At 45.3% G+C, this 25,518-nt stretch overlaps 1 protein-coding gene across 2 annotated transcripts in view; it reads right to left on the reverse strand.

Moving 5' to 3' along the window:
• PPP1R37 (protein phosphatase 1 regulatory subunit 37) overlaps positions 1-25,518 on the reverse strand; it is a 174,447-nt gene that overhangs the window by 22,405 nt on the left and 126,524 nt on the right. The window contains exons 8-12 of one of the 2 annotated variants that reach the window (XM_048834330.2): positions 17,517-17,629; positions 16,119-16,260; positions 8,954-9,120; positions 6,063-7,035; positions 707-2,062 (exon numbers count right to left, since the gene is read on the reverse strand). In XM_048834330.2, coding sequence (XP_048690287.2) covers positions 1,926-2,062; positions 6,063-7,035; positions 8,954-9,120; positions 16,119-16,260; positions 17,517-17,629 — 1,532 coding nt within the window. In that variant the 3' untranslated portion in view covers positions 707-1,925. Of the gene's footprint in view, positions 1-706; positions 2,063-6,062; positions 7,036-8,953; positions 9,121-16,118; positions 16,261-17,516; positions 17,630-25,518 lie in introns of those variants that run through there. The other variant, XM_048834331.2, reaches the window with a different exon arrangement.

Here is a 25,518-nt window from a genome sequence, read left to right on the forward strand (position 1 = left end):
ATCTGTGTACTTTTTCAGCTGTCTTAAACACTTCTTGTCTTCTTCACTTAAGGATTTAATATAAATGCCTTCATCAGTCAACTTCAGGACTGATGTCTTTGCTTCTTCCAGTACTTTTTCAATGGATAGCTCTCTGATTGATCCAAATGTAGCTTCTGTTGCTGGACAAAGATCTACTACTGTTGTAGCAGATGCCTGGATAGCATTGTTTAATGACCCAAGTGGTTTCATAGTAGAGAGAATGGCAATAGTCTTCTCTGGACGTAGCAGCAAAAGTAATCCACCAGCCTCACTACTTAGATCCATCCCATCTTGGTAGATACTTTCCAAAGCCAGTAATAACAGCTGAAGTAATTTTAAGACAACAGCCAAGGATCGCTCATGAGAAAGCCAGTGGGTTTTCCCGGGTTGGAGTAATTTGAACTTCAGTCCCAGTGTATCTTCTATATTTTCCAAGATACTCAGTCTTTTTGCAAAAAGAAAAGGAGTACTTGTGGCACCTTAGAGACTAAAATTTATTTGAGCATAAGCTTTTGTGAGCTACAGCTCACTTCTTCGGATGCATTCATCCAATGAATGCATCCGATGAAGTGAGCTGTAGCTCAGGATGAATGCATCCAATGAAGTGAGCTGTAGCTCACGAAAGCTTATGCTCAAATAAATTTGTTAGTCTCTAAGGTGCCACAAGTACACCTTTTCTTTTTGCGAATACAGACTAACACGGCTGCTACTCTGAAATCAGTCTCTTTGGACTCTTGCTGAAAAAAGAATATAATGAAGAAATTAAATTTATAGCTTTTTAATGTCTTTTGAAGATTCTGCAGCTCGTACTAGTGCTAGGTGGAGTAGATGGCCTCTGCAGTGTGTATAGGAGAGATCAGGGTTACACTTTTCTCCGAGCAAAACTTGTACACCACCATGTCTTCCAGAGAAGTTTGCAGCTCCATCAAATGCACAAGCAGCCATCTCTTTGGGGTCCAATTGACAAGCATTTAACTCTTCTAAGATATGGGTTGTCACAGATGCAGCCGATGTGTCTTCTATAACTTGAAAATCTAGAAATGCATCTACTGGCCTACCACTGACATCAAGATAACGTATACAATGACTTAATACTTGATGCCCATTTGCATCAGTGCATTCATCAGCCACATATGCAAATGTTTTGAATGTGGTGAGAGAGTTCTCCACTTTTTCAAATGTTGAGTCTTTCACTGTTGCACTGAAAGCTTCTAGCCAGTCAGTTGAGTTTCTTGCAGAAAGATAGTGAGCATTTGCTGGTCTTGTTCGAAACCAGTGTTCAACTTCAGGATGAACAAGTGACCATGCACTTAACATTGGCCTCCAGTTTGTAGTGTGTGGTATCTCTTGCTTAAATAGAAAGTAGGATGCCACAGCCACGTTTGTTCACATGAACTATATTGTGTCTCCAGCATTCTTAACAGCCTCATTAAATACTTCTAAAATTGGCTTTGAAAGGGGGCTTATAAGGCTTTCTGCATGTTGATGCACACCAGAGGCCTGGTGTTTTGCTGCCTTTTCATGTAGTTTGTCAGCATTGGCTTTGCTGATCCATCTGACAAACCAAAGTCCTCCACTTTTACCAATTGTAACATTGGGAAGCTTTCCTTCTTCGTAAGCTTTTTTGCAAGAAGTGTGCCAGTAGCAATCTTTTGTAACTTCAATAAATGGGAACACTTCAACCAACAAACATCGGGAACTGCCTTTAGGTTTTGGAGACACTGTTTCTTCAGTAGGTAGCTGTATTTGTGCTTTGGGCTGGCCGGATGTAGATGCACCACTTGACCCATCAGATGACATGTTGATATATTCTTTTCAGAGTAGCAGCCGAGTTAGTCTGTGTCCGCAAAAAGAAGTGAGCTGTAGCTCATGGAAGCTTATGCTCAAATAAATTTTGTTAGTCTCTAAGGTGCCACAAGTACTCCTTTTCTTTTTGATATATTCTTGGTTCTTGATGTATTCTTCACCTTGGTTAGTTTTTGAGGCCTTTGAGCAGAAAAATTGTTGTATTGTTTTTTGGTCTTTTCATTTTCACTTTGACCTGCAACATATAAAAGAGATATGAATAAATTAAATGTTTTGTTAGTATAATGCAAATTTAACGTAAGGATAATGCAAAATACACCAAAACACAACAGGTCTAGATTTCTAAAAAAACAATTTAAAAAAAAAATGTATATAATTTAAATTGACTTTTGAAAAGTAAGCCATCATGTGATAAGAGGGAAGTCCTCTCATGAATCAGTAACTGGTTAAAAGATGGGAAACAAAGGGTAGGAATAAATTATCAGTTTTCAGAATTGAGAGAGAGAAATTGTGGTATCCCTGAGGGGTCGGTACTGGGACCATTACTGTTCAACATATTCATAAATGATCTGGAAAAATGGGTAAACAGTGAGGTGGCAAAATTTGCAGATGATACAAAACTATTCAAGATAGTTAAGTCCAAAGCAGACTGCGAAGAGTTACAAAGGGATCTCACAAAACCGGGTGACTGGGCAACAAAATGGCAGATGAAATTCAATGTTGATAAATGCAAAGTAATGCACAAAACAATCTCAACTATACATACAAAATGATGGAGTCTGAATTAGCGTTAACACTCAAGAAAGAGATCTTGAAATCATTGTGGATAGTTCTCTGAAAACATCCACTCAATGTGCAGCGGCAGTCAAAAAAAGCAAACAATGTTGGGAATCATTAAGAAAGGGATAGATAATAAGACAGAAAATATCATATTGCCTCTGTATAAATCCATGATACGTGCAAACCTTGAATACTCTGTGCAGATCTGGTCACCCCATCCCAAAAAAGACACGTTGGAATTGGAAAAGGTACAGAGATGGGCAACTAATATGATTAGGGGTATGAAACAGGAGAAGAGATTAAAATGACTGGGAATTTTCAGCTTAGAAAAGAGACGACTGGGGGGGATATGATAGAGGTCTATAAAATCTTGACTGGTGCGAAGAAAGTGAATAAGGAAATGTTATTTAATCCTTCACGTAACACAAGAACTAGCAGTCACGCAATGAAATTAATAGGCAGCAGGTTTTAAAAAAACAAAAGGAAGTACTTCACACAACATACAGTCAACCCGTGGAACACAGGGGATGCTGCGAAGACCAAAACTATAACAGGATTAAAAAAAGAACTCGATAAATTCCTGGAGAATAGGTCCATCAGTGGCTATTAGCCAGGATGGGGAGGGATGCAACAATATGCTCTGAGTGTCCCTAGCCTGTTTGCCAGAAGCTGGGAATGGGCAACAGGGGTTGGATCACTTGATGATTACCTGTTCCGTTCATTCCCTCTGAAGCATCTGGCCTGGACCACTGTTGGAAGACAGGATACTGGGCTATATGGACCATTGGTCTGACCCAGTATGACCATTCTTATGTAAAACTTAATTATAATAATAAAAATGTTTAGTACAGAAACTCCCCAACATAATGATCTCTCAAGATGGCAACGATGTGAGATGATAACCTTGGCAAATAATGGATTTTAAAAATCTTGGCCTACTAGGAAACATATTTATATAAAGTTTCCATTCTCAGTCACAAATCTAGCATTCTGGAGCAAAGTCACTAAGATATAGTCCAACAAACAAATATTTATTTAATGTGCCCCTCACTTTTCCCTCCACCGCACCCCACTCACCGGTGTTGTCCTTGGTCAGTGGAGACTCATCGTTCAGAAATGCTTTCACATGAGTACACCTCCCAGGTCGGGGGGGCAAGAAGGCACCTTGCTCGTTCCTCCAGCTGCTCACTGTTCGCTCTGGCCACTGCTGTTCGTTGTGCCACCGTTCACTCCATCGCACTGTTACCAATGGCCCTGCACCGTCACCTTCTGCTGCTGCCTGCCACTGTGACCTCTGCAAGTTGGTCTCTTGAGGTTCCACCCAGCTCTCAGTGATTTCAGCTGAGCTCTCAGTGTGGGAACCTCACAGCTAGTGCAGTCTGGGCTGTGTCTTCCACAGAAACACTGTCCCACAGCAGGACTAAGCACTTAGACCTGATTATCAGTGATTTCAGCTGCAGTGGTCACTTAACAGAACAAAAGAGACTATGGAGCCTAATCAGCTCTGTCTTTAAACAGTGGAGAGGGACAGGTCCCCACCCTCTCTCTTGATGCCCTCAATCAGCACAGGCTAAGTACAGTTCTACTGCCCTTTACTCATACAGTAAGAACAACATTTCATGCCCCCCCCCCCTTCCCCCATTCAAGTGATTGTAACCTAACCCCAGCCAAAATCTATCACTTGGGCATCACAGCTCTGTTTGCTGGATACCTAGATAGATTAGGTGTGAATGTAAATACAATCTGGTCCGGAAGCTTTCCCCCCAGCCCTTAGCTTATCACTAGCTGTCCGGGAGAGCTCATTTTGACTTTGCTTACAAATCATCATTTGAAATGATTAGGTTGGCCAACATCACCAAAATGAATGCACTGACATTGTCATAAAAAACAACAGCTGTATAAGGAAGCTAGTCTATGATCACACTTTTCAAACCTATTATACTTTTTCAGATACACTGTGTATGCTTTTAAAGTGTGTATTAATGTTTCAATTTCAATTCAAATTTCCGAACAGTCACTAAATTGGCATGTAACTAGTTCACAAAAATGGGAGGGGGGAAATTCGGGGGAGTGTGTAGGAAAATCACTGCTCCCAGGACATACTTCTCAGGCAGGAAATGGAATGACAGCCTCAAAACATAGCAGGACTTTTGTGGTTGTTTGAATCTTTTTCCCTGTTCGCATGTTTCCGAACAATATGACAGTAGTATCTGGGACACAGAAGGAAGAGAAACTATTGCACTGCCAAACGACTAAGAGTCACTAATCATAGCAGTTGGGTTATCCCCTCATGGAAATACTGAAGCTGCCCTTGCTATTCTGTGATCCTCCAAGGTAGCTGAACAATCAGTAGGGGACTTTCTGTTAGGATAACTGGCCCTGTCTGGAGGAAGGTGAAAGGACCCAAACCTACTTAGCGTCCCTGTCCAGGGAGCTTGAAGAAAGGAAGAAGTACTTCAGACTTCTCAGTCAGACAAGGGGAAGTTAAGAAGAACTATTCTCCTCTGTGCTCTCCCCAAACCATAAGGTCCACACAGGCTTTTCTACTACATCTTGCAAACCTTGATCCTAGGGAGCCCTTAACAGGTCAATGTAACAAACCATATCTTCATGTCTAGAGCAGTAAATCTACAGTACCTTTATTTGAATGGTGTAAAACCAAAACAAAATGAAAAATGTTTAAGAGGACACAATCAGTAACCATTGGAACAGCTTACTGAGGCAAGTGGTCATTTGGAGTCTTTAAATTAAAATTAAAACTGAGTATCTTCCTAAAATAAATGAGGCCTCAACTCTCAGGGGTGATTGCGAATGGGTCGGGTGAGGTGGGGGGGTGAGAACACTCACTCTGCTCTTTGGGGTAGATGTGAGGGGGTCCCAACACTTTTTTGCTTGTAGACATGGAATCATGCTGTGTTAATGGTTGAGAACCATGGACCTAGTTCACAAAATACAATGTCCACGTAAAAGAGAAGCTCCAGAACTAGAGCCTCAAGGTATTAGGGCTGATAGTGTTCACTCATATAGAAGGGGGAAATAATTTCCTGCGGGAATCTCTGATCTGTGTTATGCAGGAGGTCAGACTAGATGATCATAGTTGTTCCTTCTGGCCTTAAAAATAAATTAAAACACGTCTAGCTAGGAGTAACAGGATGCAATTCAGGCTGAATTGGGAAAAACCTTTTGACCATGAGACCTTGTCAGACTGTGGAATAAGTTCAAAGAATAGTGGCAGAAGAAGCTTGGAATATTCAGAATTAGACAAGCTAAAACACTGCAGAAAATAGAACAGGGAACAATCCTGTACTAGCCCCAAGTGACAGACTTTTGAAATGTTTTTTATTGGCTATCAATAACATGAGCTGAGGAACAAGGGATCAGAAAGCACTTTGTTTTGAAGATCCAAGTTCAGCACAACAGAGAATAAATTCTAGAATAAAGTAAAGCAGTCTTACCATGCTCGACAGCACAGCTCCCCATTTTCCCATCACAGCCTAAGGACGTATCTGGTAGAGCATGAACAAATTCTGTCTTTAGCCCATTAGGAAGTGGAGTTTCATGAACTGTATTCTCGCATGGCCCAGAGTTCATCTTTTCTGAAACTGATCCAGGGGTTCCTGCTGTTGGTGCATTTTCCAAGTTGGCTGCCAACTTGGAAACAGTCCCATTTGCCTGCAAGTCCAAAAATTCAGTCTTCATAGGTAGGGTTTGAGCTATCAGTTTAGACTGTTTCACTGCATTGCCTTGCAGGTTGCTGATATTCTCCTTCAGCCATGTAGTGTTTTCTGCTGTTTTCTCTGGTAGATTTTCCACTCGTGTCACTACAAAGATTTTATGGCCTCGCCCAGGACTGGAAACAGAAATTCTCCTCTCATTTTCTTGAGTGTTAGCATGTGCCTGAGCCCCTGGTATAGTCTCAATGCTTCCCCCTCCTTTGGGCTCACACTTTGTTTCTTCAGTCATGTTTGAAGGGGCACTCCTGTCCTCTGAGCTAAATGCATCCCTTGTCTTTTCAGGACAAAGAAATGACTGGGGCACATTATCTACATGAACAGAATCATTTTGTTTCTGTGATTTACTGAGATCTTTAGTCTCTAACCCAGTGTCTACCTCATCATCTGTGTCAGAGTCTGAATATATCACCCCATCTTTGTCACTGTTTATTGCCTTGTCTGTATGCCTGTTCTCTTTAGACACCAAAGTCTCCCCCACTTCATCTCCTTCAGGTGTTGCTGCTGTGTCATCACCTTGGCTGTTTTCCACAGGTCCCTCCTCAATCGGCTCAGTGATGGTGATCTCTGGCATAGAGGCAGATTGCTGAAGTTTCTGTTCTTTCTCCTCTTTCTCTTTGGCCAGAATAAAGTTGCGCTTGCAACCATTTTGGATTTCAGCTAAAAGAGCCTTCTGGGTTTCAATAAAACTCTTCACCTGCAAGAGGGAGAGAAACACTGCTGAAACTGCAAATAGTCTGAGATACAGCATATAGCATATTTACAGCTCTCTCGGCACAACTCAATCTTGGTGCAGAAATCCGTTTCTGCATCAATTTTATGGGCTATCCAATTGCTTACACACAGAATATGGGAACAGCGATAAAACTAACTTCACTTGGGTGGGTAAACCAACTAGTAAACTTCAGCAAACATTTATTGCAGTTATAAGAATAATCGGTCCATCTACTGTATTTGAATGTACTTGATTAAAAGCAAGGAGACTTTGTTAGCAAAGCCAATAGGTTTTGGCTTTAAAAGGTAGTAAAGCTTTCTCATTAAGTGACTACAAGAAATAGTCTGTTTTGCTTTCCTGCCTTGATACAAGATGGAATGAGAAAATTACGTATTTGTAATTGCTGTTCTCCGAGGATGACTCCTTTTCAAATTGTAACACTGAGGCAGGGATGGTCTCTCACTGTGTTCAAGACCCAGTGCGATGGGAGGACCCCCACTCATTCTGATTTGGGGTCTGATTTCAGTGCCATCGCAATGCAAATATTAAAAAAATAACAAGTCTAATCACTCCCATAGGTATAGAAAGGACTGACTCAACTCTATGGAATGACTGGTGGGCAAGTGATGTCATGGGTATCTTTAGAGAACAATTATTACCAGTAAGTAACTATCATTTTGCTAAAGATACAATGACAAACACCACACTGTAGGAAGCGTAGCCAAGGCTAACATCTTAAAATAGCCAAAATTAACATTTTTTAAAGGTATACATCGAGGTTATGAAGGATATAGGTAAACTGAGAGACTTCGCTAAGAAATTGGAAAGAAGATCATAAAGGTATTCCAAAAACGGAGTAAAAAATAATAAAAGATCAGAGTCTGGATGCCCCTAGCTCAGAAAAATTCTAACAGATCAAATTTTGATTCCTATCTAGAGGCCTAATCATGTTCTATGGCCTACACTATACAGGAGGTCAGACTAGAGGATCACAACGGTCCCTTAGAATCTATGAATCAAAACAGTGGTGTTTGTTGAATGCATACAAAGAATTCCCCTGTGGCTGCCTTGAAAATTTCCTGGATGGGAACAGATCAAGTCTGCTGAAGCAGACTTGTGCCATACACAACGAGCCTCAATATGACCTTACAGTGAGAGAGAGTCTCGCAGCCATTTAAATACATGGCTTTCTCAGAGAACAGAAACTAGAGAGTTGGCATTAAGTGAGAAAAAGCTTGGTGGATTGTCTGAGTAGATAAGAATCCAAAGGACCTTTTTACAGCTTGTGAAGAGGAGAATCACCTGGACAGGTACACCGATATGGAAAAACATTAGCAGAATGATTGACTGATTAACTCCATTACCATGATATGATCCACTGGAGGGTGTGCAGTCACCAGAGTCTACAGCAAGCTCATTTACTGTGTGAGCAGAGTCAATGCCACCAGGAAAATGACCCTGCATATTGGAAGCCTGAGCTGAAAGGCATCAAGTGCTCAAAAGGAGCTGTCAACAGCTTAGTTAGGACCCCATTAATATGCCATGACATATTATGTGACATGACATTGGGAGCTTTCCAATGGGAGGTTTCAAAGTAACAAGCCCCTGATGAATGGGACAAAGGATGGGTCTACCTTCAACATGTTGCTGTGGTAGATGAGAGAGCCAGGCACAATGACCCTGGGGAGCACAACGACCAAAAAAAGACACCCAGAAGTTTATATCTCTGCTAGACCCAGCATTAGAACACTGAGTTTGGGAGGTTCCTGCTTTGGTTGTTTATAGGAATGGGCTTGGCTATGGTGGGAAGCTTTAGAGAGAGAATGAATATTCTCTGAGACGTAATGTCAGTCTAGAACCACACAAAGTTCATAGGCACAAAAAATGCAGTGCAACTTACAGACTCCTTTTTCGGTTCCCTGTCTAAATCCAGCCTGAGCAGAGAATGATTGACCTTCAGTGCCAAGGACAATGCCATCAGACCCCCCGTTTTAATCTCATTCTCCCGCAGGTCTAGTCGAAGGAGTCTTGGACTCTCTGCAATGAATTCTGCTACCGCCACAGCACCTGCAGGGGAATAAAGACCTCCGATGATGAACCATGACAATGGAAAAAAAAAAAGAAACTGGCTCACAACATGCTCCCCATAAACAACAGAGAAAGGTTCTTACTTGTGTACTTTAGACCAGTGCTTCTCAAGCTATCTGATGTGGAGGACTGGCATTTTTTTTTTCCCCGATGTGCACGCAGACCAGCAGCCGATGGCTCGCGGACTGCTACCAGTCCGCAGACTGCCACTTTGAGTAGCACTGCTTTAAGGCTTAGTGAGATGGGGCCCATTTCTCATTACAGAATTTTGTCCAGATTCTTGCTATTGTAATAATCTGCTCTACAAAAATCTAAGTATTAACTCTATTTGTTTTCAATGAATTGAAAATACAACATCCTGGTCACCCATAAATAAAAGACCCCAAGGCACTTTCTGCCAAGTAAAGGAATTAGCACTGATGCTCTGGCTGTATTTCAATTTTATAATGCCATTTTGCCTTCCTACATTCCACCAATTGCTACAGTTTAAAGATGACAGGTTTCAGAGTAGCAGCCGTGTTAGTCTGTATCCGCAAAAAGAAAAGGAGGACTTGACACCTTAGAGACTAACAAATTTATTTGAGCATAAGCTTTCGTGAGCTACAGCATGCATCTGATGAAGTGAGCGGTAGTTCACGAAAGCTTATGCTCAAATAAATTTGTTAGTCTCTACGGTACCACAAGTCCTCCTTTTCTTTTTGCAGTTTGAAGATGGTATTCTTCACTTCCTGTCATAAACCCAGGTGTTCTTTTATGCATTGTTAAGCAGATGTTTTCTAAACCAAAAGTACCTGACTTTCAGAGGGGACTCAAGTGTTTCCTGTATATACAGTGTGGGATCTTTTAAGATGAAAGAAACTATAAATCTAACATAGCAACTGACAATTTTCATATTCCCATCGAAGTACAGTTTGGAAAACTCATTCATACATACCAGTAAGTTACTACACGGATTCCAAAACATCTAGATGCTTCGTAAGCAAATAGATTGTAGGCTCTTTGTGGAAGAGACCATGTCTTCTAAGACTTTAAGAGGAGGTTACTCACCCTGTGCAATAACACTGGTTCTTTGAGATGTGTCCCCCTGTGGGTGCTCCACTCTTGGTGTGCATGTGCCCTTGATCAGAGATTTTCCTCAGCAGTGTCCGTTTGGCCTGCACATGCACCACTGGTATCCTCGTGCCCTTCACCAAGGCTATGTTATTCTGTATGGGTCAGTTCCTTCTGCACCCCCATGTCTCAGAAGCAACTCCAAAGCAGAGAAAAAGAGGGTGGGTCGTGGAGCACTTATAGGGACACACATCTCAAAGAACCACAACGACTGTGCAGGGTGAGTAATCACTTCTTTTTTGAGTAGTGTCCCTATGGGTGTTCCAGTCTTGGTGACTTCCAAGCAGTATCCCCAGTAGGAGGAGGGGGCTTCAGAATGGAGTCCATCACAGAAGAGAGATCTGCATTGCCAACTGCAGCATCACACCTGGAGGCATCCACCAAGGCACAGTGTCTAAAGAAAGTATGTACCGAAGACCATGTAGCAGGTCTGCAGATTTCTGGAATGGGAACATTTTTAAGGAGAGCTATAGATATAGACTGTGATCTGGTCGAGTGTGCCAAAATGCTGGTGGGGGGTGGAATGTTGACAGCCTGGTAGCAAACTATAAAACACTTGGAAATACATTCCGAGAGTCTCTGGGTAGAAATGGTGGAACCCTTAGATTTGTCTGCAATCAAAAGAAATAGTCTATTGGATTTACAGAATGGTTTAGTTCTATCCAGACAGATGGATAACACCCTCTTGACATCTAGAGTGTGGAGAATAGTCTTCTGGTTGGAAGCATGCAGTTTTGGGAAGAAATCCGGCAGGTATATGGTCTGATTCAGGTGAAATTCAAAAGTTACTTTCGGGAGAAACCTGGAATGCAGCCATAAAAGGACACCATATCCTTGTGAAATGCTGTAAAAGGGGGATCTGCCATTAAAACACCAACCTCTCCGACTCTGCGGGCGGAGGTAATCGCCACTAGGAAGGCTGTTTTCTTGATCAATTCAAGAGGGACCAGGTGGCCATTAGTTCAAATGGGGGCTTCGTGAGGCTTTTGAGAACCAAATTCAGGTCCAAAACAGATGTAGGAACCTTTACCTATGGGAGCAGATTCCCTAAGCCTTTCACAAATCTCGTGGTTGTGGAGTGAGCAAATGAAGAAAAACCTTCAATAGTAGTATAAAAGACTGTTAGGGCAGCCAGGTGAACTTTGATGCAATTGAGGGACAATTTCTTAAGCTGCAACAGGTACTCCAGAATGAGAGGAATTGGGGCAGATTCAGAAGCAGTACTGTGGAGTTCACACCAGTGGCCAAATCATGTCCAGTTCTGGAGGTAAGTTCTGGTGGAAATTTTTCTACTATTTAATAGCACATGTTGTATCGCCGCAGCTCAAGAGGGATCTAGCCCCAAGAACCATTCAGGGACCATGACTTGAGGCAAAGAATGACCAAGCTGGGATGTGTCAGGGGTCTGGCATCCTGAGAGAGAAATTAAGAGACAGCTGAAAGATCTATCAGAGAATAGAGAACATGGTGAAACAGTAAGGGAAAGCGCTTCTCTCGACCACGTCAGGACTATCAGAATGACTCTGGCCTTGTTCTGCTTGATCTTATCACCTTGAGAATGAGAGGCGTCAGAGCGAAGGCATAAAACAGTTGTGGTTAGATGTTTGGCTGCACGTGTGTTTTCCCTGTGTGCTGTCCCAGCTCTGTGCAGACAGAGAGCACAGCAGACCTTGAGTGAACCGTCCAATGACCACAAGATTTGTTAAGGTACGAAGGCGCCAGGCCAGCTTTATTGTCGATAAAGCACAGTAATAGCACCTTGCAGACTTTACGAAGATACTAAGACATGTATGCCTGTGGCAATGGACACAGCTTAGTGAATGGCAGGACTTTCCATTCCCCGCTTGGCTGGACAAAGATATTCCCTCTGAGATGCATTTTTATACCCTGATACAAACAAGTTAGTACTGCCTCTGACATACTCACTGCCCCCTGACGTGTCTAGTTATTACCTTATTACCTTTGTACATATTGGTTCGATCAAAATATTTTTATTACGTAGAGTTATCCTGACCTTATCTTTTAGGAAGGGTCAGTGTGTTCCTGTTATCCTTGGGGAATGTTTTTGTACCATCCTTGATATTGGGGCGTTCTGGTACCACTTGATATTGAGATGTGTTTGCATAAGTACTATGTGCTTAGCACTTCTTAGGAACGTGTATTTCTGCAATATCAGCCCTGTTCTTGCCAGATTCTGCCTCACACCAGGCCTTTGATACAAGGGCTTATGTCTCAGGCGCTCTTCCTACTACAACAGTCTGTCCATCCAAGGCAGGAGGAAGGTGTCCCCCAGTGAATTGCAACCTAAACACCCCGCCCCACACGCACACACCTTGGACAAAATGGGTAGCATTTTTTGTTTGTGGGTGTGGCAAAAAGGTCTACTTCTGGAAAACCACCAAGTCTGAAAGATTCACAGTAGAACCCGAGAATCAAACTCCCACGTGTATTCTTGGGGAAACATCTGCAGAGTGTGTTGTCCGTGGTATTTGGTATGCTGGGCAGATACATTGCTGATATCCTTATGTGATGCTTTATCACCAATTCCACAACTTTATTACTTTATTGTTTTGGCACAATCTTGCCCCTCCTTGCCAACTGATTCATGCAGGCCACATGGTCTGTCCTGATTTTGATGGATCTGTGTCTGATGAGAGGGAGGAAATGAAGACAGGCATTTCTGACCATTCTGAACTCCAGGAGGTTGATATGAAGGGTTGTCTCTTGTGGTCAGACCATCTGTTTTATTGGAATCAAAAGGTTTATTTGTGAGTTGTTGTAATTGTCCCCCTTATTTGCCATCTCAATATTTGGTGTGAAGAAGCTATCACCACCTCTCCTGTCGAATCCCTCAGGTGCTGCTTAACCATCCTGCAGGAGGAAACAACTCCAGAAATTCCATGGGAGAGGACAGTGGTTGATGTGGAGGGAAGGGGGGTAACAGTGTGGTTAAAAGGGATGCAAGAGAGTCCAAAGAAAAATCCAAAAAAATCTGAAGCCTCCAATAAGGACTAATTAAGGTAATCTGAAGGCACCAATTCTAGTTACATAACTTTAGCGAAGAGCATCACTGAAGGTGAGCAGTGCTAATAGCCCCATCTGACTGACTAAGGTACAGAGAGACAAAACCATTTATTGGTGGGGCACTAGGACACAAGACATTCCCCAAGAAGTCGAGAGGCTTCACCTAATAAAGGTTGTAAAGTACAGAAAATTAAGATGATTCAGTGAAGAAGGGTAAATGGAAGTCAGGACCTCGTAGGTCCCAGGCTCATACTCATTCCCTTCAGCCAACACAGAGCTTCCCCAACCAGGGAGCTCTTGCAGCCCTTTTGCCAGATTCCTTGGATTTTCCAAAACATTTCTTTGGCTCAAAAGAACTGCTGGCGGGGCTGCAGCAGTTTAAAGAACTAGGAATCCCACTATGCAATCCATTAGTTCGAGATGATAATCTCATGCAGCGCTACTCAAAGTGGTGGTCCGCAGACCGGTGCTGGTCCGTAAGCCATTGGCTGCCGGTCTGCGTGCACGTTGGAAAAAAAAATTGCCGGTCCCCCACATCGGATAGCTTGAGAAGCACTGGTCTCACGCATCCAGTGTTAACATCGTATTTTTAAATTAAGGGACCTTCAGAGTATGTGGTAGAGAAAACATACAAATTAATATTCGTTAGTGTTATTAGCAAAACAAGCACTATACCTCAAGGATGATATACCCGCCAAATTTCTAGGTCAAAGGAATTCAGGAAATTTTGTTCTATCCTCCCAACTAAAAACACATCATAATTTTTTTTTCCCACAGTTGAAATACTGTATTTTCCCCACACTCTCCTAGCTTACACATGACTGGAAGGACTTCGGTCAAATTTCCAAAAATTCACCAAGATTCACAGACCAGTTCAAAAGAGTTAGGAAAGTTTTGAGCACTTGAAACCAAGGGATTATATATAATGGAAATTGCTTTGCAATCATAAAAGGGACTAGCAAAGACAAAACATTGCATTTGGGTACACAGAATGCCTGAAAAAGTCCACTCCAATGCAAAGAAAGTTTTTTTCTGATGGTTTTCTCCCCCCCATAAAGCTTCAGGTCCTAGCTTGGTCGAAAGACTCTATGGTGAATGGGCAGGGCCGGCGCTAAGTTTTTTGCAGCCAAGCAAAAAATTTACCACCCCAAGTTCTGAGAGCGCAACTGCCCAAGCAAAAACAAACAAACAAACAAACAAACAAAAAAGTCCATGGGTGCTGAGGGAATTGGCTGATGTGATTGCAGAGCCATTGGCCATTATCTTTGAAAATTCATGGCAATTGGGGAAGGTCCCGGATGATTGGAAAAAGGCAAATATAGTGCCCATCTTTAAAAAAGGGAACAAGGAGAATCTGGGGAACTACAGATCAGTCAGCCTCACCTCAGTCCCTGGAAAAATCCTGGAGCAGTTCCTCAAAGAATTAATTTTGAAGCACTTGGAGGAGAGGAAGGTGATCAGGAACAGTCAACATGGATTCACCATGGGCAAGTCATGCCTAAACAACCTGATTGCCTTCTATGATAAGATAACTGGCTCCATGGATATGGAGAAAGTGGTGGACATGATACATCTTGACTTTAGCAAAGCTTTTGATACTGTCTCCCACAGTATTCTTGCCAGCAAGCTAAAGAAGTATGGGCTGGATGAATGGACTATAAGGTGGATAGAAAGCTGGCTAGATTGTCGGGCTCAACAGGTAAGTGATCAATGGCTCAGTGTTTAGCTGGCAGCTGGTATCAAGCGGAGTACCCCAGAAGTCGGTCCTGGGGCCGGTTTTGTTCAACATCTTCACTAATGTTCTGGATGACTGCATGGATTGCACCTTCAGTAAGTTCATGGCTGACACTAAGGTGTGGGGAGAGGTAGATAGGCTGGAGGGTAGGGATAAGGTCCAGAGTGACCTAGACGAATTGGAGGATTGGGCCAAAAGGAATCTGATGAGGTTCAACAAGGACAAGTGCAGAGCCCTGCACTTAGGACGGAAGAATCCCATGCACTGCTACGGGCTGGGGATCAACTGGCTAAGCAGCAATTCTGCAAAAAAGGACCTGGGGATTACAGTGGATGAGAAGCTGGATATGTGTCAGCCATGTGCCCTTGTTGCCAAGAAGGCTAACGGTATATTGGACTGCATTAGTAGAAGCACTGCCAGCAGATCGAGGGAAATGATTATTCCACTCTATTCGGCACTGGTGAGGCCACATCTGGAGTATTGCGTCCAGTTTAGGTCCCCTCACTACAGAAGGGATGTGGGCAAATTGGAGAGAGTCCAGCGGAGGGCAACAAAAATGATTAGGGGGCTGGGACACATGACTTATGAGGAGAGGCGGAGGGAACTGGGCTTATTTAGTCTGCGGAAGAGAAGATTGAGGGGGGATTTGATAGCAGCCTTCAACTACCTGAAGGGGGGTTTCAAAGAGGATGGAGTTCAAGTGATGGCAGATGACAGAACAAGAAGCAATGGTCTCAAATTGCAGTGGGGGAGGTCTAGGTTGGATATTAGGAAAAATTATTGGAGGGTGGTGAAGCACTGGAATGGGTTACCTAGGGAGGTGGTGGAATCTCCATCCTTAGAGGTTTTTAAGGCCTGGCTTGACAAAGCCCTGGCTGGGATGATTTAGTTGGGGATGGTCCTGCTTTGAGCAGGGGGTTGGACTAGATGACCTCCTGAGGTCTCTTCCAACCCTAATCTTCTATGATATCACAAGAGCCAAGAGTGACATTATTCCTGTAACTGTCATTATCAATGGCATTCTCAGTAATGACAAAAAGGTTGGGGGCGTCAATGATTGATCATCCTGAAAGTAACGATCCCTCAAAATACGGAAAGTCTGTTTTACCCTCGCATGTTAGTTTAGTAGAAGCCAAGCCTAATCGGAGCACAGAGCGGTTTCCAATGAGTCCATTCTTCAGATTACGAACACCTTCATTCCCAATGGGATTGTGACCAAGGTTCAGGGTCTCCAAACTCTGCATATGAGGCTGTGGACACAAACAGAAAAATAAGGTGAAAGAGGTACGTTACAACAGAATGTCAGCGCAAAAAAGTAATGACCCTCACTCACATCAACACCTAGCAACCACAGCTAAATAACGGACTCTCTTAGGCCCTTCCAAGTTCAAAATGGGAATTTCTTAGGGAGGCCCGAGCATACAGCCACTGATTTCCAGGGCTGCTAGTTTTACAGACATTACTGTTTTGTCCATGTTTTTTATTTTTCAATCCCCACAGAGCAAAGGAGGCCTTGGTTACTGAGCTTGTGAAATTGACATTGGCCTGGTAGCGCACACATGCCTTGGAAACCAATCCATTCCTTCAGCCTGTCGCAGGCTGACTCCCTGCCCTACCTACATCCTCTGCATTAGTGCTAAAGCCTGCTCTTCCAGCATATACTGTCATGGCTTGTGCTGCCATGGGAAGTCTACATGTAACTTAGCCACACCACAACTACCTGCAGATGGCTACTGACCCAGCCTAGGCTGGCAGCCATAGTTCTCACCTTCCCTCCATCAGAGGTGGGCACTGGATCTTCACTGTGAGGAATGGGTAGAAAGGAGAGTCAATAAGGGAGGCAGAGGAGTGAGGGGAGATGGTAGGCGTGGAGGCAGAAAGACAGGAAGAATAAGCAGAGGAGAAAGGAAAATGAGAGAAATTACTAGCAGAGAGAACATAAGAAAAGATAACCCAGGCGGGCAGGAAAAGAGACAGCAAAAAGGTGGGGCTCAGAGCAGGAAGAGCTAGGCCTGCTGCTACTAAGCAGAACATACCAACAGGGTTGGGGTGAACAGCAGAGGACATATAGCAGCTAAATAGTGCACTCTCATCCTGCCTTTTACTGTAACAGGCCCTATTTTTCATCCTCCTTGTATTCCTGATCCCTTGCAAATGCTGCCTCTCCAGTCTGACAGCTGCCCTTTTCCTCTGAAAGACTGCTTGCCCTGACCCCTCCAATATGCTACATTAATTCTCTTCATTTCTATGCAATAGAAATGCACTTCATGCAGCTGCACAAGAACATCGCATCCACCCACTCTGCAAGCATTAAATTGTCGATGGCTTGATTGGGCTATTCCAGAACAATTATGCCTAGCTCTAAAACACACATCTATAAGATAAGCAAATTGGATGGTTTATATCTTCCTCTCCTCTCCATAGGCTCCCAGGTTAGACCTCAAACTACTCTCTAAATGAGGATCATTCAAAAGCCGCTAATCTTCTCCCCCTGAAATCTACTCACCAGTGTCATCGCCATATAAGCCATGCCAGTGTGAGTCAGCTGGTTATTCCACAAAACCAGAGTGATCAGCCCTTTCCGTTGCTCCTTTAGGCCCTCACAGATGTATGCCAAGCCTATAAAACAGTATCAGTTAGAGCGGATTTATTCGGTTGCTTTCAGCATTTTACAGGCCAGCACTTCAATAGTCACGATGCCAGCACAGTCTGATGTGAACACACAGATACTGTAGGCTTTAACAGCACTTTTCTTGTCTTATTTAATCCCTTCTTTTCCACAGGCTTTGAATGCTGCCGTCAGTAAACCACGAAATAGAACTTCACATACTGTGCTGGATCAAAAGAACATTACAGGCAACAGCATGCAGACAGGTCTCATTCATTTTAAGCAGCAAGGTGGCTACAATGAAAATTTCTCTCAATACAGAATTTTTATTACAAAAATAAAATCTTTATCCTTTCATGAAAGAGAAATTACTTAAACAGAGATATCCAAAAGCCAAAATTTTGATTATCATGTAACAATTTAAATAGTCTGTTTTTAAAGTAGGTTGTGATTGATATTAGGACACAGCAGAATGTAAGTACAGTAGAGAACATTTCTGGTGTAACTTTATAAAAGATAGAAAATCACCAGTTTCTTCATTAACAGTCATTGAATTGGCAGCTTGTCTTTCACCATCCAGCAAGGGCTGGATCCCCCCTGCCACAATTCCTCCAATCCACAGGAGGTGAGGTGGGGTGGGGGAAAGTATAGGCACCCTAAAGCCAGCCCCAACTCAGAGAGTCCTAGAGGTAATGTCGGTGTGTGCAGCTGGCTGTGCCTATATCTGGCACCTTCCTCCACAGCCCCATTTCCCCTTTCTTCTCCTCCCGCTGTCTCGCTCCCCCTCTCATGGCACCAGCCCCAGCTCTGCTTGTAAACACTGGCGAGGGACAGGCTCGCCACCACTGCACCAAAGTCAGGGCTGGCCACACTCAAGATTGACTCTTCCTGCAGCACCATCCTGTGGCTCTCTGGACTCACCTTGCAACTGGGCTCCGAGGACTCTCCTTGCCCATCCTGCTGCTGGGCAGCCAGGCATCTCAGCACCAAGCTGGCCCCAGTGCTACTGGAGGCAGGGCTTTGCCTGCCAAGCCAGGCTTTACACTCTGGCAGTGGAGTGGCTCAAATTTCAGAGGGCTGAGCCCCCTCTAGCCCTAAATACCCGCCGCCTATGGTGAGCGGCCTAGAGAGCCTAGCCTTGAGCTGCATGGGTCCCCAGCCTCATCCTCCTTTGCCGCCACCACCCCAGCTCACTATGCCTCTCACTGAAGTGTGACCTGGCCATCCGTCTGTCATGATGGAGAGACAACCGGGCCAAATTACAGTGAGTGGTGTTGCCAAAAAGTTGTGATTGTTGCAGTTTCCACAACAAAAATTGTGGCCCATGATTTTCTTACAGCCCTACTCGTAACATGTCCTTATATACAGCTGGAGACCCACTCACATAATTCTGAAGAGGAAATGAGTCACTGCAAAGACCACAAAAACTGGGGTGTGTTTCTGAATGTTCTGTCCTGTCAAGGGTGTGAAGTTTAGCCTCCCCAGAAGTTGAGTCAAGTTTGGGGAAGAAAACTAGGAGATGAATCAAATGGTACCAGTGGAACTCAAACAACTGCAAGAACTTGAGATGAGGCCTGAGAAGGACCCTGTCCCCTGCATAAAGGGGACCCACCACAAAGGTCTGGCTCTCCCCTTCTCTTTGAGCTGATGGAATGGCTACCAGAAAGGCAGTCTCCAGAGATAAACTGTATAGGAACAGGTTGCCAAGGGCTCAACCCTGCTAATACTACGCTGGAGGTTGCAAGAGGCTCCTCAACTGCAAAACCATGAATAAGGCCTTTAAAGAAACCTTACCATTGTATGATGGGAAAACAGAGCAAGGCCCTGGATAGGATGGGGATGTGCAGATATTGATTTTAGATGGACCCTCTGGGGGCTGAAGAGTGGAGGGCTAGGTAGAGAAGAGCTCCCTCTGGAGGTTCTACCAGGATCTTGACACCAGCAACATGCCAAACCTGCTGCCTGGTGGAAGATGCATATTGTGCATTAACAGAGGAAGAGGCAGAGAGTTGTCAACACTAGAACATTTACCTCTTTCTCAGAAACTTCAAGGTCGTCGAGGTTGGTAACAGTATTGGGTAGAGGAATGCTGCCTGAAGGAAGCCTGTGGTCTCACTTACTTGGTCCCTGGGCCTGGAATATGGAGGCCCAAGGAGCACCAAGTAGTCCTAGAGTCCTTAAGGGAATCAAAGGCCCCACCTATCTTTCAATTAAATCTCGTTGACCTAAAAAGGAAGGTCCTCAATTGCTGTTTGGACCTTACTGGGAATTTGTGACGATTGAAGCCAGGAAGATCTCACAACCACCAAGGCAGCCAAGGTGTGCATCCAGTACAGCCTATAGGGGATGTGTGGGCTATCAGACACAAGGGTCTTTATCTCCTCTTGCGATTTGTGGGGTACCCCATCCACATATTGAGACAGTTTGTTTCAACTGAAATAATAGTATTTGACAGAAGTGCTTGGTAATAAGCCACGTGCAGCTGGAGGCTGGCAGATGAATATACTTTGCATTGACAGGTCTACTCTCTTTGAATCTGATGCTTCGGCCTCCCTTGGACTGCCGATACCAGAAGCAACCCTGATAGACTCCATTCCAAGGGATATGAGTGTCAGCTCACTTGGATGCAATTGGGATGGATGCTGACATGTGCCATAGGTCTTCTGCAAGCTCCAACAGCCTCTCATTGATAGGCATGCTGAGCCTGCCATTCATGAAAAACTCATGGACATCTTGCAGCCTGAGAGACTTCTGCACTACTTTCTAGAGTCTCTGCCATGCACCTGAAGAGGTCCTGGAACGCCTTGAAGGCATCGACTGAAAGCGGCATACAAGGATTTAGTCTTGTTGGGAAAGGATAAAGAGATTGCAGTGGGGACAAGTCGCTTTTCCCCTTGTAGATGTTGTTCATAGTCACTTCCCTTGTTCTACCTTTCCAGGATTTGAAGCTGCACTAGCTGACCTGGCCACACGGGTTTAGACCGAACCCTAGAGGGGGCCGATGATGAAAGCTTGCTTGAATACAGCTGCACACCCCAGAGTATCCAACAGGAGCAAGGCTATTATGAGTATGGCATTCGGGTAGGAGATATAGAGAGGCAGGTCCCAGGAAGGATGTTCCTATGAGCCCTATGTCATTTCTTGATGTCCCTTACAGATCCCTCCCCAGAGTCTCTTCCTGACCCCACTGTGTTACCCAAGGAAGGGAAGGAAGGTGTGAAGGGGAGGAGTGCCTACTATGCCCCATGGGGATGAACAAAAGGAGTACACCTTTTCCAACGGAGGGATCGTCTTGACTGGGTAGGGGGCAAAGTCTGCACTGGAGATACGAGAGGTCAAGGTGGTACCAATGACTTGGTAGCTGACACTTAGTTATCAACACCCTCAGCCTTTTCAGAAAAGGAAACTATTGTACTGTGCCCAGAGGCAAACCACTCTGTACCATATATACCCTTGGTAATGACATATTAGGTACCAAGAACGCTGATTCGAGGTTGCTGGTGCAAAAACACCACGTACCGAAGGATCTGTGCCAAGAGACACGTGGCCCACAGGTTTAGTGGGTACTGCCACCATTCTCTAACAGTCAGTAGTGGGGCACCAAAAGAACCCTTCTCAGGCCACTGGCTGCCTCTCGGCTGTTGAGCTCAAGATGAGTCATTTATGAGTCTTGTGTAGGGTGACCTATGCCCCTACTCTACACTAGTGGTGCTCTTCCCTAGCCCTGTCAGAGGTTGTAGGAACTGGAATGGAGGCAGACAACTGGGGCCTCTTCATCGATGTAGCCCAGGAACTCAGGGTGGAATCTCAGCTTACCAGGGTGCTCACAGAGAGGGTGACCGGAAGACAGATCTTTGTGTGTCCTTCCTTTCAGCGTCCAAGATGGTTTACATACAGTGCTTCAGGAGGAACAATTTTAAGCGGGCTTCTGTACCTTTCTGAGTTTGCTTAGAGAAGAATTGACATATGGTAAAAAGAAAAGGAGTACTTGTGGCACCTTAAAGACTAACATTTATTTGAGCATAAGCTTTCATGAGCTACAGCTCACTTCATCGGATGCATTCAGTGGAAAATACAGTGGGGAGATTTATATACATAGAGAACATGAAACAATGGATGTTACCATACACACTGTAATAAGAGAGTGATCACTTAAGGTGAGCTATTACCAGCAGGAGAGCGGGGGAGGGGGGAAATAATCAAGTGATAATCAAGGTGGGCCATTTCCAGCAGTTGACAAGAACATCTGAGGAACAGTGGGGGGTGGAGAAGGGGAATAAACATGGGGAAATAGCTTTACTTTGTGTAATGACTTATCCACTCCCAGTCTCTAGTCAAGCCTAAGGGTATGTCTACACTACGGAATAAGGTCGAATTTATAGAAGTCGGTTTTTTAGAAATCGGTTTTATAAATTCGAGTGTGTGTGTCCCCACAGTAAATGCTCTAAGTGCATTAAGTGCATTAACTCGGCGGAGCGCTTCCACAGTACCGAGGCAAGCGTCGACTTCCGGAGCGTTGCACTGTGGGTAGCTATCCCACAGTTCCCGCAGTCTCCGCTGCCCATTGGAATTCTGGGTTGAGATCCCAATGCCTGATGGGGCTAAAACATTGTCGCGGGTGGTTCTGGGTACATATCGTCAGCCTCCCGTTCCCTCCCTCCCCCCGTGAAAGCAAGGGCAGACAATCATTTCGCGCCTTTTTTCCTGAGTTACCTGTGCAGACGCCATACCATGGCAAGCATGGAGCCCGCTCAGGTAACCGTCACCCTATGTCTCCTGGGTGCTGGCAGACGCGGTACGGCATTGCTACACAGTAGCAGCAACCCCTTGCCTTGTGGCAGCAGACGGTACAGTACGACTGGTAGCCGTCATCGTCATGTCTGAGGTGCTCCTGGTCGCCTCTGTGAGGTCGATCAGGAGCGCCTGGGCAGACATGGGCACAGGGACTAAATTTGGAGTGACTTGACCAGGTCATTCTCTTTAGTCCTGCAGTCAGTCCTATTGAACCGTCTTATGGTGAGCGGGCAGGCGATACGGACTGCTAGCAGTCGTGCTGTACCATCTTCTGCCGAGCAGTCATGAGATGTGGATGGCATGCAGTCCGTCTGCTGCCAGCCAAAGATGTAAAAGATAGATGGAGTGGGTCAAAACAAGAAATAGACCAGATTTGTTTTGTACTCATTTGCTTCCCCCCCCTCCCCTGTCTAGGGGACTCATTCTTCTAGATCACACTGCAGTCAAGATGCAGCGAGGTAAATCTAGCCATGTATCAATCAGAGGCCAGGCTAACCTTCTTGCTCCAATAAGGACAATAACTTAGGTGCACCATTTCTTATTGGAACCCTCTGTGAAGTCCTGCCTGAAATACTCCTTGATGTAAAGCCACCCCCTTTGTTGATTTTAGCTCCCTGAAGCCAACCCTGTAAGCGCCCCTCCCAGCGTCAGAGCAATGGCAAACAATCGGGCATCTGAGAGTGCTGTCCAGAGCAGTCACAATGGAGCGCTCTGATGGGGCTAAAACATTGTCGCGGGTGGTTCTGGGTACATGTCGTCAGGCCCCCGTTCCCTCCCTCCCTCCGTGAAAGCAAGGGCAGACAATCATTTCGCGCCTTTTTTCCTGAGTTACCTGTGCAGACGCCATACCACAGCAAGCATGGAGCCCGCTCAGGTAACCGTCACCCTATGTCTCCTGGGTGCTGGCAGACGCGGTACGGCTTTGCTGCACAGTAGCAGCAACCCCTTGCCTTCTGGCAGCAGACGGTGCAATACGATTGGTAGTCGTCCTCATCGTGTCCGAGGTGCTCCTGGCCGCGTCGGCTGGGAGCGCCTGGGCAGACATGGGCGCAGGGACTAAATTTGGAGTGACTTGACCAGGTCATTCTCTTTAGTCCTGCAGTCAGTCCTATTGAACCGTCTTATGGTGAGCAGGCAGGCGATACGGACTGCTAGCAGTCGTACTGTACCATCTTCTGCCAGGCAGGCAAGAGATGAGGATTGCTAGCAGTCGTATTGCACCATCTTCTGCCAGGCAGGCAAGAGATGGGGATGGCTAGCAGGCGTACTGTACCATCTTCTGCCAAGCAGCCATGAGATGTGGATGGCATGCAGTCCTTCTGCACCGTCTGCTGCCAGCCAAAGATGTAAAAGATAGATGGAGTGGGTCAAAACAAGAAATAGACCAGATTTGTTTTGTACTCATTTGCCTCCTCCCCTGTCTAGGGGACTCATTCCTCTAGGTCACACTGCAGTCACTCACAGAGAAGGTGCAGCGAGGTAAATCTAGCCATGTATCAATCAGAGGCCAGGCTAACCTCCTTGTTCCAATAACAACGATAACTTAGGTGCACCATTTCTTATTGGAACCCTCCGTGCAGTCCTGCCTGAAATACTCCTTGATGTACAGGCACCCCCTTTGTTGATTTTAGCTCCCTGAAGCCAACCCTGTAAGCCGTGTCGTCAGTCGCCCCTCCCTCCGTCAGAGCAACGGCAGACAATCGTTCCGCGCCTTTTTTCTGTGCGGACGCCATACCACGGCAAGCATGGAGCCCGCTCAGCTCACTTTGGCAATTAGGAGCACATTAACCACCACACGCATTATTCAGCAGTATATGCAGCACCAGAACATGGCAACGCGATACCGGGCGAGGAGGCGACGTCAGCGCGGTCCCGTGAGTGATCAGGACATGGACACAGATTTCTCTGAAAGCATGGGCCCTGACAATGCATGCATCATGGTGCTAATGGGGCAGGTTCATGCTGTGGAACGCCGATTCTGGGCTCGGGAAACAAGCACAGACTGGTGGGACCGCATAGTGTTGCAGGTCTGGGACGATTCCCAGTGGCTACGAAACTTTCGCATGCGTAAGGGCACTTTCATGGAACTTTGTGACTTGCTTTCCCCTGTCCTGAAGCGCATGAATACCAAGATGAGAGCAGCCCTCACAGTTGAGAAGCGAGTGGCGATAGCCCTGTGGAAGCTTGCAACGCCAGACAGCTACCGGTCAGTTGGGAATCAATTTGGAGTGGGCAAATCTACTGTGGGGGCTGCTGTGATGCAAGTAGCCCACGCAATCAAAGATCTGCTGATATCAAGGGTAGTGACCCTGGGAAATGTGCAGGTCATAGTGGATGGCTTTGCTGCAATGGGATTCCCTAACTGTGGTGGGGCTATAGATGGAACCCATATCCCTATCTTGGCACCGGAGCACCAAGCCGCCGAGTACATAAACCGCAAGGGGTACTTTTCAATAGTGCTGCAAGCTCTGGTGGATCACAAGGGACGTTTCACCAACATCAACGTGGGATGGCCGGGAAAGGTGCATGATGCTCGCATCTTCAGGAACTCTGGTCTGTTTCAAAAGCTGCAGGAAGGGACTTTATTCCCAGACCAGAAAATAACTGTTGGGGATGTTGAAATGCCTATATGTATCCTTGGGGACCCAGCCTACCCCTTAATGCCATGGCTCATGAAGCCGTACACAGGCAGCCTGGACAGTGGTCAGGAGCTGTTCAACTACAGGCTGAGCAAGTGCAGAATGGTGGTAGAATGTGCATTTGGACGTTTAAAGGCGCGCTGGCGCAGTTTATTGACTCGCTTAGACCTCAGCGAAACCAATATTCCCACTGTTATTACTGCTTGCTGTGTGCTCCACAATATCTGTGAGAGTAAGGGGGAGACGTTTATGGCGGGGTGGGAGGTTGAGGCAAATCGCCTGGCTGCTGGTTACGCGCAGCCAGACACCAGGGCGGTTAGAAGAGCACAGGAGGGCGCGGTACGCATCAGAGAAGCTTTGAAAAACAGTTTCATGACTGGCCAGGCTACGGTGTAAAAGTTCTGTTTGTTTCTCCTTGATGAACCCCCCCGCCCCTTGGTTCACTCTACTTCCCTGTAAGCTAACCA

The sequence above is a fragment of the Caretta caretta genome, chromosome 23 (assembly GCF_965140235.1).
Source record: "Caretta caretta isolate rCarCar2 chromosome 23, rCarCar1.hap1, whole genome shotgun sequence".
NCBI classification, from domain to species: Eukaryota; Metazoa; Chordata; order Testudines; family Cheloniidae; genus Caretta; species Caretta caretta.